At 41.8% G+C, this 15078-nt stretch overlaps 1 protein-coding gene across 15 annotated transcripts in view; it reads right to left on the reverse strand.

Moving 5' to 3' along the window:
* DST (dystonin) overlaps positions 1-15078 on the reverse strand; it is a 1436897-nt gene that overhangs the window by 186838 nt on the left and 1234981 nt on the right. For all 15 annotated transcript variants that reach the window (XM_085610880.1, XM_085610881.1, XM_085610884.1 and 12 more), the window contains one exon: positions 8833-9039. In XM_085610880.1, coding sequence (XP_085467006.1) covers positions 8833-9039 — 207 coding nt within the window. The remainder of the gene's footprint in view (positions 1-8832; positions 9040-15078) is intronic.

The following is a 15078-nucleotide window of genomic DNA, read 5'->3' on the forward strand; positions in this document are numbered from 1 at the left end:
TCATTGTGTGCAATGCATCAGCACATTGGAATGATTAGTCAAAGAGCCTGGAATGCCTATTTCTTCTCATGTGCTAAGGCATGCTGCTGCTTTAGCTTTAAGACCACAGTGATTCAAAGCAAAACTGCTCCACAGAGCTCAAGCCTGAAGGCTCCACGAAGCATGAAACACTATATGGGGATATCATTGTTAAAATCCAAAACCAGAGTGCATACAGACATTAAGGACTATATTATGTAAAGGGAACACTGACACTGTTTGTGCTTTAGCACACCTTTGACGAGGTGCACCAAGTGCAAAACGGGTCAGCGCGTCCTATTACATAGAATATGCTGTCCCCAGGGCAGAAGCAAACTCGCAGCTGCCCCGGGAACAGCGCATTACTGAAAAGCAGAGTGACAGTTTGATATAGCCACTCCTTCTTTCACAGTACAGATGGCACATGGCTTCCTTTACAAGGGTGGATAGATTTCCTCCTGCATGCGGGTGCAGTGACTGATTTCTGGAGGGTTTCCCACCTTACAGAGGATCCTCTGGGAGTGCACAGACCGTGTGCTATCTCTTTGTGGCACAGTCAGTTGCCTTCTGATAGCCTTTTTGCATCTACTTCCGCATCCATAATACAGCACAACGCATTGGTAAAGTGTTCCCCTCATTTTCATGCGGCCACATCCCCCATACAAATTGGGGAACGCCCCTTAGAATTATGCTGATGTTATGTGTACGCTTATGCAATCTGTATTACAAAAGGGTACACACAGGCAACTGCAGCCCCTTCTGTAATAACAAAATGCCCTGGAGGTGCAGAAAGCTGGTGCACCCATCCTTTGTGCCCCTGGGGCACTTTGTATAATACTTTGCCCCATGTGGAAAGGAGGGCTAATCATAATGCTAATCTTGAAATGCAACATACACTAAGCTACAGCCAGCACCACAATACTCAGCAATGACCTATCACCTATCAGCAAACTGGAAGTGACAGGACATAAAAACTAAATAACCCATAGCAGTTCATTGTGGTACAACAATAATATATTATAGTGCTCAAGAAACCTGCAATATCTGACAGTGCAATCCACTAACCATTTTTGATTGAACATGAATGCAACAGCTTTCTCTAATAGACTGTGATTTATATTATTGTGACAAACTGTTTGCATCATTCACAAAATGTCTAGCCCTTTTTGCATTTCTGCATACCTCGATGCACTGTTGAAACTTCATCTTACGGGCGAAAGAGCCACTGGCCTAGAGTCTTAATACATCATATGATTTTTTCAAGTAATTTACTCCTTAGCTGTGTTCTGAAAAAAATCATGTCGCTGGCATGCCAATAAATGGACATTGATTTACTGCCTCTTGAGGTAATTGCAGAACTGTGAGTTGTAGTTGGCATTGAAAGCAACTACCAGCCTTATAGTAGTTCTTTATTTCAATTGGCTGCAGATAGCCTTGTACAAATATTTATTTTATTATGGGAAATATCGAATTAAAATAAAAACTTATGGTGTTGGATTTCTATCCTTTGCTCATCTTTCCAAACATCAGACTATAGTAATGCTGAGATAAATGCAATAAGGGGCTGTTGACTTAAATGTGCATTTACTAGTTTAAGATCCTTACAGGCTATGCAAATGGTAATCAAGAAATGTTAATTGTAAAACCAGGTTCTAAGTCATATCCAAATGCACTCGATTATATTCCTTAACTGGGTTATATATTTATAAAATAAAATGCTTAAGATCAAAGATCATACAAATATGAAGGTTAAATAGAATGATTTACTCCAACCCTGAATGCCTTAAAAAGAACTTGACATCCTGCTGAAAAAGCAGTGCTGTTTTTACTTTTGAATTCTGCTTTTTTTATGGTGATAATGGAATGGAAAGGCATTTATAGAGCGCATGGCTACCCGGAAGCGTCTCAGCGCTGGTAACTGACACGGGGGATAATAAGGCAGTGTCACAGAACCATCTACAACAGCCCCACATATGAGTGGCTCTCTTCAGGCAAGAGGAAGTTTAAGACCTGGTGTTGTACATGAAGCACTGGCTTTTTAGGTCCACTACGAACAACTTTAGCTGTCTGCTGTGAGACCGCTTGTCATCAATACATGAAAAAGAAATTGAAAGGATTTATACAAAGAGTGGGCTTTGAGTCGGCCCTCATCAGCCATTGGTTTTCATGTGTTTTTCAGGGTTCACCATTGCTTGGATGGGCTGTTCATCAATACCATTGCATTTTGAGGGTGGTTGCATCAAATTGTTCTTTTTAGGTCAAGCATGGGCAGCGCATGCGCTCCTGCGGCATGCTGTATTGGAGTATGGACTAGAAGCCCCGCCCATATTTGTCACAGGCTTGTGTCATTGCTCTTCGTAAATGCTGGCTTCTGATTTGTTAATAGGCATGTTAGTCCCTTCTTAGTACGCCTTGTCTTTATTTGTAACCTCCCAGGAGGACTGGCCCTTTTACTTTGGTTGGTACACGGTATGTATTTTTTAGTCTGAAAGCACTATTTTCTTTAATGAGTTTCTCCTACTGCAGGCACGACATACTTTCCTGCAACATTTAGTGGATCATGCGTGCTTTCACTTTCCAAGCAGCCCAGGGCAATGACAGATTCTTCTTTGCATAGGTCTTGCATTTACAAGAGTTTGAGCTATTGGCATTGTAAATGGCAACGCCTTTTATTTGTATGTTAATTAGCAAAACATAAATAAAAGGCATTGTCATTTACAATGTCAATAGCTTAAACTCTTGCAAATGTGAGACCTTTTGCATTGCTTTGCAAATGCTTGTGTTAAACTATATCTGCAGTTTGATGTGTTGGTTGAAACTAAGTCCAGTTGATGTTTTTTGTATTTACTTTGATGGAACAACGCCTTTTTGCTTGTTGATTTATGGCTTTATTGCTTGCTGTTTGGAGGCCTAAGCCTTTCATAAGATAAGGGCACAATGCTATTTAATTGTCAGTCTTAAGTATTTATTTGTTTTACTGTGCTGTCCTGATAACATGTTGTTGGATTTAATAGCCTTTCAAGAAGATACAATAAGGATACTGCCCTTTTGTCAAAAATATAGCAGTACGTTTGTGCTTCTCAATAACAATGCTATGATTTATAATCAAGAAGTCCAGAAAATGCTTTAATAGTGGAAAATTTTAAATATCAAACAAATACGTTATGTCCTATTATATCAAACCTAACCTACCATGCATGAGCTACCAAACTTAAGTTACTATACAAACCTGCCATACATATTGTAACACACTTATCATACCAAACCAACCTTCCATTCAGATCCTAACACGTCTAACCTTTTATACCTAGCCAACTAGTGTAACCTATCACATCTATCTACCTACCATAACTACCATACAAACCTACCTATTTACCATACTTACCTTACATTCCTTCCACACTTAACCTATTTTACCTACCATTACTAATGCACCACACCTTCCATACCTAACCCATCATACCTAACCTACCAACCTTACTTAACCTACAATACCTACCTTACAAACCAATCTGCCATACCTACCATAATTATCTACTATACCTAAGCTATCACACCTAACCTGCTAAGATATGTAACATATTATCTGCCATTCAAACCAATCTACAGCTCCTACCATACTTGGACTCATTTCTCTAACCATACCTAACTTTTCATAGCTACTTACCATACCTAACCTATCATACCTATCCTACCAACCATGCCTAAGCTAATACATTTAATCTATTATATTTACCTATGTTCTCTAACAAACCTATGTACCACACCTTCTTACTTACCATACATATTATATCTATCATATCCTACTGGCTATACCTATCTCACTGCCTACCATATCCCACATAAATACCATGCATACCTACGTATCCACCATATTTACCTATTCATTTTAACCTACTACCATAACCAACCTATCATACCTAACCTACTTCCCATACCTAACCTAACATACCTGCATAGTATACATACCAAATACTATACCTATTTACTTCCCACTTCTTACCAAGCACATCTACCTACCTACAATATATATACCTACTGTACATAACATACCATAACTACCACACATTCTTACGCTAACTACCATACTTACATACCTAGCATACCTACAATACATTAACTATCTCAACCTACCCACCATATATGTACTTACCATACCCACCCCAGCTACCTATCCTAATATACTTACATACTCAGCATTCCTACAATACCTCATCTACCACAACTTACATACCATACCTAACATACCATATTTAACTTACCATACTACCTACCATACTTTCATACTTAACCTAACCATAACTAACTCACATACATAACCTCATATCATCTGACCTACACAACCCACATACCATACCTGCCTATTTACCATAGTTACTTATTTGTCATTCCTAACATATAATATCTACTATACATATCTATCTATTAACCACAGTTATCGCATCTACTCATCATACGTAAACTACCTTGCCTACCATACCTAATGTACCATACGTACCATAACCCACCATTCCCAACCTAACATACTTAACCTACTGTCCCCCACCCTACAAAACCTAACGTATCACACTAACTTACCATACCAATCTGCCAATCCTTACCTAGCCTATCACATCTACCTTACACCTTATGTATCAAGACTCTCTAGAATACATACGCAATGTATCAATCTACCATAGCTACTGAACCATAACGAACCCACCCTACCTTCTAAACCTAAACTTTTATACCTAACCTACCCATACCCATATCCTACCAACCATACCTAGCATATCAACCTACCTCTACCTCTAGTACCAACCAACTGTACCTATGCCCATACCACCCAATCATATCCTGTCACGCCTAACTTATTTACCATACACCATACCTAATCTATCAAACCTATCATCCCTTGATACTTTAGTCCTAACAAAGCTAAGGACCTACATACCATACATTCTTAGCTACCATACCTCACCACCATACCTTTCTACCTAATATAACTGCCTTGCACACCTGCCACCTTTACCTACCTACCATACTAAATCTACTTTACTTACCATAACCTGATGCCCATACCCAATCAAACATGCCTACTGTGATTACCAAACCTAGATAACATGCCTGTTTACTTACCATACCACACCCAAAATAATTACCATACCTGCAATACCTTGCCTACCTTAACTTAACTACCATAACTAACTTACATACCTACCATACCTAAACTCTACATCCTCCTCTGCAGTGTGTATGGATTATGCCTGCCTTATTTTGTGGTGTTTTGTGAAAAAGGTCAAGTTAAGCCTTCGGGCCCCTAGAAGCAGCTTGAGACAGCCTGAATCGGGAAAGAACTAACTGGCGTTTTTAAAGAGCATGACAATTTTTATGTCAGTGCTTCATCAAAAATAGCAAGACCAACTCGCTTTAACAATGCTTGTTCTATTTCTATTAAAATCCCTGTCCCACAGCTGCACCTTCTCATGGCAGTGAGTAGAGGGTGTTCGGCTATACCCTTTCTGCATTGTTTTTCCTTGAACTAAAGGATGACCATCCCAATGCACTCAACGCCTTGTCTGGGCCCTGTTCAAAACCATGGATTGCACTTCCATTGCATCACAGGTCGGCCTGCCTTGGACAATTCCAATGTTAGTGCTGACAGTATTCCGTTATCATTGTTGTTTACCTGCAAACAATTTCAGACTTAATAGCTGATGGCAAGGTGCCACAAAGCTAACAGAAATCTTACATAAACTGTACAAAAGTCACAACAATAACTATTTTGCTTTGCTCAGTTCTAACAGTTACTGCTTAGAACAGAGCTGATCCATTCTACACTAGAAAGAGGTACCCCTCTGAGACCAAAAGTCACAAAGACTTTGAAATTTGAACAAAGAAGTTATTGTTTCAGTTTAAATGTTGAATGTGATTCAAAATAGAAATACCAATGGTAATAACACTGAGCAATATAAATTGCAAAACGAAAATCGCCACAGTGTGAGGGACAATGTAAAATGTCCATTAAATTGCCTACATCTCTTCCACTGGGCTCACGGTGGTGTTGAGTCAGAAAACTGAATGTACCATCAAGTCTATTGGGTGAACTAAGATTGTGATGTTAAGTACTAAGAAGTGCACTCGTGCTATTCAACTATATAGAACGTTTTCTTAACACAGTGGGCCAATTCACAAAAATTCCCATATTCCGATCGTTGGAAGTGGTGCTATTTATCGCACATGATAAAATCTAATACCCCTGGGCTCGCAATTAACTGGGTATGATAAATAGCATCTATTTTAATGATTGGATTCGGATCACAATTAGGCCCAGGCGCTCCAGAAAAAAGTGGCCCACATTCCTGGACCGTTATTATTTTTGGAGTAGTTTTATATATTGAGAACTTGGTCCAAAGGCATTGGAGAAATTTACATGAGCACCATTACACAAGATCAAATTAATGTTAATTTTTAGATAGGGAGGTTAAGTGATTTGCCCAGAATCACAGAATGTTGAGTTGACGCCGGAACTCAAACCTTCTTCAACAGTTCCAGCATCGGCAGGTCTGACCATAATGCTTTGTCCTATGTCTTTTTTTCTCTGGGAAAGGTGGGCTCACAGTAAGGGGTATGCAAAGACCCCCATCTCCACAAAGGCCTAAGAGACACTGGGACCGAGGTGACAACACCTGGACCCTTCGCTTACTCACCCTCTTCCCAGCCCAATGTAGCCTCAGGGCGATGACCTGGCAGGGAAGGTGTCAGGAATTGCACACTGCTGCTGCTCCAGGGGAGCTCAGGTGAGAATGGCCCAATGGCCACAAAATCACCTGGTCGCCCTGTGAGGCCCCTGCAGACTCCCATCCTTCCCACAACCACCATGGCCTGAGCGTGATGGCCCGGCAGGGAATGATAAGGCTTCCGGGCCGAGCCGGCCCAGCCAGACAAGGCAGGGGACCGATGTGAGAAAGCTCCAAGGGCCAGAGCAACACCTAGCCTCCAGCCTCAGTTTGACAGCATGGTAGAAGAGTGCCCATGGTGCTAGTGCCACATTACAGTGGTGTCGCGGAGACTGAGGAAAACAGTAAGAACATGTAGCCACTTTACAAGGGCCCTTAGAAAACGGCCCACAGGTGACTCTGAGGCACTGGCCCATCACCAAATGCCCGACTGCTCGCCTTCCCAATCCAGCCATCTCTATTTTGAATTGCTGGGGAATAACATGCAGATTTTGGAGTTTACAACACCAAAGTCAGCATGTCAGAGTAAATAGTATATTGTTTTCTCCTTGTAAATTCCAACAGGTTTGACCTGCTGACACTTAACAGAGTGTGAGGTATTTAATGCATCTGGTAATTACTGGGTGAGGTAAAATACTCGGTTCAAACTGGGGTCAGAACTAATCACCAACTCAGAATCAAAGCATTTGAGTACATTTCCAATTACTAGTAATTCAAAAAGAATTGCAGATTTTATATTGGAAATCACGGACACTCATTGATGTTGAGCAGTAGTTGTGTGAATTATTCTGTTAATTCCATTTGTTAGTGTTTATAAATATGTACATGCACATGTTGCATAAGTCAATAAATGTAAATATAGTAAGGTGTAATTGTACTTCAAAACTTTTCTTTTATTTCCCAATGGGGAAATCTTTTTTTCCCGTTAGGAACCACCTTCCTTCCTCTACAGCACAACCAAGTACTGCTACATTCCCACCCTGAATGCAGAGTTGTTACAGAAGTAAATCTCAAACTGTGTCCGTGTTGGAAATGTGCAATGTAAAGATGTGTGTTTGTTCACTGACTTTCCACGACATGCCCACACTTACAAGCCCAAATCAAGACCCTGTGAGCAAATTTTCTAGTGTAATGTTATGCATAAGTAAATCACATTGCAAGTGTAAAATCACATTTTGTAAATTCAAAATTGAACTTTGAAGCGATTTGCATATCAAGGCCAACTTGTGATAATAGCTCGGTGAACCGTCCCCTCAGTCTCAGTGGTCTCCACCAGAGATACACACATGAAGTGCTGTGTACAAAGAGCAAGCAGCTTTGTAACAGACATGAAAACACGAGGAGGGCTTCAGCTACACACATGGGAAGTCCTGCGATGGACCTGATCTGCCCCTCTCTGTTCTGAGACTTAATTTGTTGTCACAACTGACCAAACCATCTTTCTATTTTTTGTTTTAGGGTGGAAGCGAGGAAAAAAATACCTTTAAAATTTCAGATAAAAAATTCAACTTGGGACTATAAGAATTATCAGCATAGGTATTATTTATAAAAGGAAAAATAAAAACTTCCCAGAGTTCTTTGTAAGTATTCACAAGTGAAAGGCAATAAGAGAAATGCCACTAATACAACTCGTGACGCATGTCAAAAAAATAAAAATAAAAAAGTACTGTTTGAAATCATGTTTCAATTTAACAAAACCGAATGAATCTTCACACACTGTAGAAAAACACAGTGCTATAGGATAGGTATTTGTTGGGTATGGGAGCTGTCGAGACATAGCATACAGAAGCAGGCTGCACGCACGCCCTGGTGTATAAACAATGTGTACTGGTGCGTGCGTGGAACACTAGACACATCTCAGCAAGGACTGAGGCGGCTGCGATCAGAGCCCTGAACAAGGCGGCAGATGGCTTCAACAATGTATAGATTAGTCTTGGCTCAGCTTTCAGCTGTCTGGCCGGCACAGATCAGTTCTTTTGTTGTTGAAGCATAACAAATGAATGGATACGCGAGTGAGTGCGAACGTTTTGTTAGGTGCAAACACTACCGTGACATGTTTTATTCCTCGGAGGGTGCGTTGCGCTGGGATCCATACCTGCTGTGACTTCAGCACGGCTGCATCTATCTCCTGCACCTTCTGAGTGAGGGTGTCGCTCACTAATCTGTAGCGCTCATTGTCTTCGGTCACCATCTTGTCCAGTCCTTCCCTGGCCCGCCAGGGTACCAGCTCGAGCAGGGCGCTGCTGACAGCGTTAACTGAGTCCAACACATCTTTTTTGCTCTTTGCCTCTTGATGGAGATCCTGGAAAGACAAAAAACAAACAGACATTTCAGCAAGTGGAAAACACATCATGTTTTCCAAGATTTTAGAGCACAAGGAAACAAAACACCTGCTTGCATTTCATAAGTCTGTCGTATTTCTTTTATTAACATTACACTGCAGGGCCTCTGGACAGGCATGGGCACTGTGTTTACAGTTGCATGCTGATTCTGCTCTGTGAGTCACAGCGATGTTTCAAAAAGTGTACACTACTGTATAAAAGCCAAAACAATTTGCTTTGTAAGTGTTTGTCTTTTATGGTTTTGTTGCACGCCAGTAGGATTTTTGTGAAGAGAAAGATTCATGTTCTGCATGTTATTGTCCAGATTCAACCCTTGAAACACGTTGAGAACTAACCTCTTGTACGTGCTGTCATTTAAATCGCAGCTACAAATTCCAGAGGTGAATTCCGTGATTGTAAATAACCTCTATAGATTTGCCATCCGCTGCAATAGTTTACAGTTGTAAATCACTAGTATTCTGACCTCACTGCTGAAGTTTTGAAAACGGCCGATAGACATTAAAATGCTTCCAACTTTTTTTAGTGCCTGTATGAGTTGTTGAGATGCGAAGTCAGGGCAGGACTGGCCGTACTGGGCACCGGGCGCTTCCCCGGGAGGCTGGAAGGGTGGGGGCTGGTTTTGCACTTGTGGGGCCGGTTTTGCAACATCAGCCCCAGCAACAAAAGCCGCAAGCAGGCGTCCCCAGCCTCCTGTGACCAGCCAGTGCCTCCCCAGGGGCATGTCTGGTTAAATTGCCAGGGCTGCTTTGGGTGCCCAGTCCGGCCCTGGAAGTCAGCTTCTAAGCCACCAGGGGAACAAACAGACGAAGGACACAATAATGTGCTCCGAAGAGGCTCATGAGGCTAGATTTGCCAAGCTGTTGCTTGTTTTGGTCACTTCACAGCTGTAGTATTTGTACATCTGTTGTTTCCTTTGTGTTGCCTGTTTTATGGGTATGGTGTTGCTAAGGATGTCGGAGATATAGAGTCGTTAGCCTCCAGCCCCACTGTTAATAAACCCAGTGCAATAAAGCTCATCCTCCAGCCAGGCCTCCGTATTAAACGGCCCAGTGGTGGCTGGGCCACCGTCCTGGGAACTATACCCTAAGCCTAGCCGCAATGTATGGATCGGGACATCTGCTCCAACTACCACTTAGCAATAGAGCCTGGGCCGGGGGGGGGCGCTTCTTGGTAATAGTTATGTGTGAGGGGACTGAGTTCCAAAATATGTACACCACAATCTTAACCATGGAACCTCTCCTGATCACTAGGGCTTCATCAAAGCTTCATAGATACTAGCAATGAAAGGTGTCTTAAAAATTAAAGGTACAGAAACTGCAGTGATTTTTAAAAGCACAATTATAGAAACACCACAGAAAGAAATATCCACTGCATTTAAATAAAAACAAAAAACGTTTGACAGAGATTTAAAATAAGGTTTTCAATATTGCTCAGCTTATATGTTCACTGGGAACTGCAATTCTGTGGGTCGAAGGTTGAAATCCAACTGAGATTGACTCTGGCTGCCATTATTCTAGAGGGGGTATCCTAATCTCTGTTTAAGGGCAGGCAATACAAAAAGTGGAACCCATTCATAAAGCATGTTAGGAAAGCATTGAGAATGAAAACTGTAATCTAAGCTTTGTAAATGTGTTCCTATGACTATCATTATCTGCAGCTCAGGGCGACAGCTGGACTCCTACCAAAGACACGCTTGGGATATTCTGCTCCATTAGAGCAGGCAGGGAAATCAAAAGTCCTGCCCGCGAGATGTATATGTCAAGAGAAAGATTAGCTTGGATAGCGAGCTGCAGACTATCACAATGTCAAGCTAATAATGTGTGAGCTCTTTCCCCAGCCTGTTACTCTGACAAAAATGTGCAATGCCGAAGAAGGAATAGGCTATTTCTGTGCCTCACTTCTGCCCAAAAGGCAATGTTCTATTATTAGGTAACATATAGATATTTCCAAAACAGAGCAATGCGTTGCTTCTAAAATGCGTTACCGAGTGAATTAATTAATTGCACAAGTTTAATGAGCGTGAAGGGTTACTTACATTGCTAAAGACTGCAAACTTAAATGCTAAATGTCTCTTACAATACCATTTGACAAAGAGGTTTGTTCAAGTGGACATAGATGGAAAAAATATTAGCATAAAAAACATGCACAGTGTTGTAATTCACAAAACTGTACATGAAAATAAAATACTGTATTACCCATCTACAGCAAAAACTGGAAAAATGCCCCAAACTTCTTAATGCTTTTTTAGATTTGGCAACTTGTAAGGCATCCCAATCCATCAGGAGGCAATTCAGACGTTCACATAGAAAAAATTGAGTTTCCCACAAAACACACGTGTTAAGGATGTAGTACAGAGTATATGGGAGCTATGGATACTGTGATAAACTTGCATGCTTTTGGAAATTACCATCCTTCCGTGGTATTCCCCCAGACGATGTTTGCTTTCTTTAACTGTACCCGTTTTTATTGGGCATAAGACTCTGCACACATGGCTTCTGCTATCCAGTGGTAAGGTGATTGGGTCCTCCCTTTAAAATGTGGTAAATTTGGCATACACCTATATGGCACACAATTTACTTATAAGTACCCAGGGCCTGTAAGTTAAATGTCACTAAGCAATTGCAGCACCTATTGTGCCACCTCTGAAGTGACAATGTCCCCAGACTTGCCCTTGCAGCCTGTGTGTGCTGTTTAAACTGCCAGTTCCACCTGGCCAAATAAACCTTTTGCCAGGCCTAAGCCTTCCTTTTTAGTATGTATAAGTTAGGTCTATATGCCTAATGGGCAGGATGCATATTATTCAAAAAGTAGGCCATGTATATTTAATATTATACATGTACTGGCAGTGGAAACCCCCCAAAGTGTTTTTTCACTGTAGCAAGGCTGTCCCTCATCATAGGAAACACTGAGTTACATTATAACAATGTATAAGGCTTGATTTCTGTTTGGGAGCAGCTAGAAAGACAATTCAAGGACTCATTGTAATTGCAGTTCAAAATACAACTTAATGGTAAAAATTGATTTTATAGTACTATTTTGAAAATGACACTGTCGTTTTACTGCCAAATGTGCCTTTCTGCTAGTGTCACCTGACTGTTCAATTACTCCCCTGAGGTGAGGTGTGGATTGCTCCCAGAAAGTGGACAAGAGGCTTGAGTGCGGAGAGGTGGTTTCTTCCATGATCAGGATGCACTGTGCTCATACCCTCTCTGAGCTTCAAAGGATGCCCACCTTATCACTGGCAGATGAAGCTCACACTTAGATCAGCCTCCCTTTTGTCTACTCAGTCAGGCTGGCCCAGTGGGAGATGAGGAATAGACCAGAACTTGTTTAAGGCATGGATAAAGGCTTACCCTTCACCCACAAGCTGGCACTGGGCATACAAGTGGATCACACAGACCTCTCCCCAGAACACTCAGGGACCTGTACAGAATCAAAAGAAGGAATACATTTCTGCCTGAAGAACATGAAGGAAGACTGAACCTGCTTGCCATGGACCAAGGACCCCAGAAGTGACTCCAAGGGTCAGCTGGCTGACCTCCTGCTTGAGCTACAGGGACACAGCATGCCAGAGGCTTTTTCTGCAACTGCTCGGTTGGCCAGTTCCAACCGTATCTCAACTGGACCCTGCTACAAGCCTCTGCTGGAGTGCTGTCTCCGAGGTTCTGTGCCCTTGGCTGGTGTCAAAGTGTTCTCCTAAAGTTTCCTGAAACCTGGGACGTAGAAATGTTTTCCAACCTTTTGCTCTGAGAACCAACAGGGAACCAGGACCAACCTGCCAAGCCATCCAATGAAAGTGCATGGCAACTATGCTAAAGATTCTGGTTGCTCCAGCAGAAAATATGAGCTAGCGCAACCTCGCGTAGAAGGTGTCCGGCCTAGAGGAGCCCTCTTTGGCTAAAGCCTGCAAACTTACCCCGCTGGAACAATCCAAGCTCCCAAAAAGTGACTGCATCCGAAGATAGACATCTTAAGCAGACAAAGGCGTGAAAAAGTATCCAGCTGGAGAGTGACCTTCTCCGGATGCAATATTCAAATTTCTCCCACTCAGAGCTTTCCAGCCAAAAGTCAATGGCTTCACCAACACTTTATCCAGTGGCTATCCTATGATAGAGCCCTCTTTGGCCACAGCCTGCTGCCTTTCCCTGCTGGAGATTTTTGACTTCCGTTCCACAGACTGAGCCTGCAAGTAACCATGATGCACATGCACAGAATCCCTGAGGATGATTGGGGGTTGTCTTTGGAAACATATACCCACTTCGGGGAAGGATACCCTATTAGCCCCAGGTAATGGTGACAGGATGAGGTATGCCCATGTTGTTAAATATTGTTTGACCACAGAGAAGTACAGCTTAATGTTTAGGGACAGCCGAGAACTGTCTCACCTGTCTTGGGTGGATTTCATGCATTACCCTAGGAAGGCACTAGAAGGTTGGGTGAAAGGCAGCAAAGTGAGTGACTATGATGGGCTGTACAATTTATGTTTGAGAGAGCCCATGTTCAGTAATTGCTTTGCAGATCTCCACCAAAAAGAAGATTATGGACTGAAATTCATGGTCGGAAGTTACCACAGACCAATTGACTTCCGGTGTAAGGATTGTCAAATCATCAGGTGAAATTATATTTTGTCATTTGGGCACTGTCATTTTCCTAGCAACAAGGGCATGTTTGCGTCAACTTGCTGTTGTAGAACACCTTCTTGTAGTTACACTTTAAATTGGCTGCCTAAATTGACTTTAATATGGCAGCGGGCTGGCACCTTCCTTTCTCTGTAACATAATGTAAGAAGAAAAATAGATTAACATTGAAGAGATGCTTGGTTGAAGTGTCTTCTGCAACCAACTCTGCTGGTGATGGAGGCACAGGGAGGAGGGGGTGATAATGGATATGTCTACCAACTAAAGGTCTGATTCAGAGAGAGTGGGTACAGAGGATCTATTAAAACATTACTGATTCTCCAGCAGATGAACTGCCCTCCAGGAGTTTGGTCCACTGTGAATATCCTACCAGAAAAGACACCTCCATCTGTGCTGTCAAATGTGCCATGGTGTAGAGCTAAACCTGCAAGAAAGGTGGCTCAGCAGCTCTCCAAATCTAGGATGATATGTTTGCTGCCATGTTTGGCAGGGTGAAGTCATTGATGTACCATCAGTCAAATTGTGGCAGACTTTCATCATAAGTAAGAGCAGTGTTACTTTAGTCTCCTTCACGTTGAAGTTGTGAAGGAGACTAAAGATGTTTGGGTACTTTTCCTGGCCACAGATAAACGGCATTCCATATATACAGTAATGGTGGAATTTCTGCCACATTGTTCACCACCAAAGTGCTTCCTCACATGTTAGAGACATCTAGTTTGGTAAAGAAACCTCCGCTGCCGCAGGGGAAGTCAAAACATAGAAGATATTCCACCTCCAATATGGAAAAGGGTGCTCATATACTCCACTGCCAAATGGAGACTCCATCACCAAAACTCTAAACCTAAAAGTGCTGCAGTATCGATAAAAGGTCAAACAAAAACAATCAATGACATGATCTTATACCTAGTTCCATGAATACAAATGCTGATAATATAAAATAACATACTAAGAAAAAAAGACATAAGTGGACAGCGCTCATTTACTATTTGCTCATATTTGCAAGATATGACTTTCAAGGGACAAATGCAAACACAAAAAACATCTTTTGGAACTGAGAAACAAAGGACTTGAGACACAAAGCCCCTGGTATGGTTCTCTTCTAGTACCTCTTTCTTAATATGAAGCTTCCTGGTTTTGTACTTGAAACAATGCACAATCATATTTCACGACTTAGCACTATATCAACACAAATAACAAAATGTGTTATGCTTTCAATAGCATGCAGAATTTCCTCTGGATGGCCTTAATATGGTTAAACTGGAGCAACAGGAACCAACTGTGTCTGCCATGCTAATGATACACTCCATCCTCCATCTTATAGTTCACCACATTACTCTGAACACATATTGTGACTGTGCATGA

This window comes from Triturus cristatus, chromosome 6 (genome assembly GCF_964204655.1).
Source record: "Triturus cristatus chromosome 6, aTriCri1.1, whole genome shotgun sequence".
Lineage (NCBI taxonomy): Eukaryota > Metazoa > Chordata > Amphibia > Caudata > Salamandridae > Triturus > Triturus cristatus.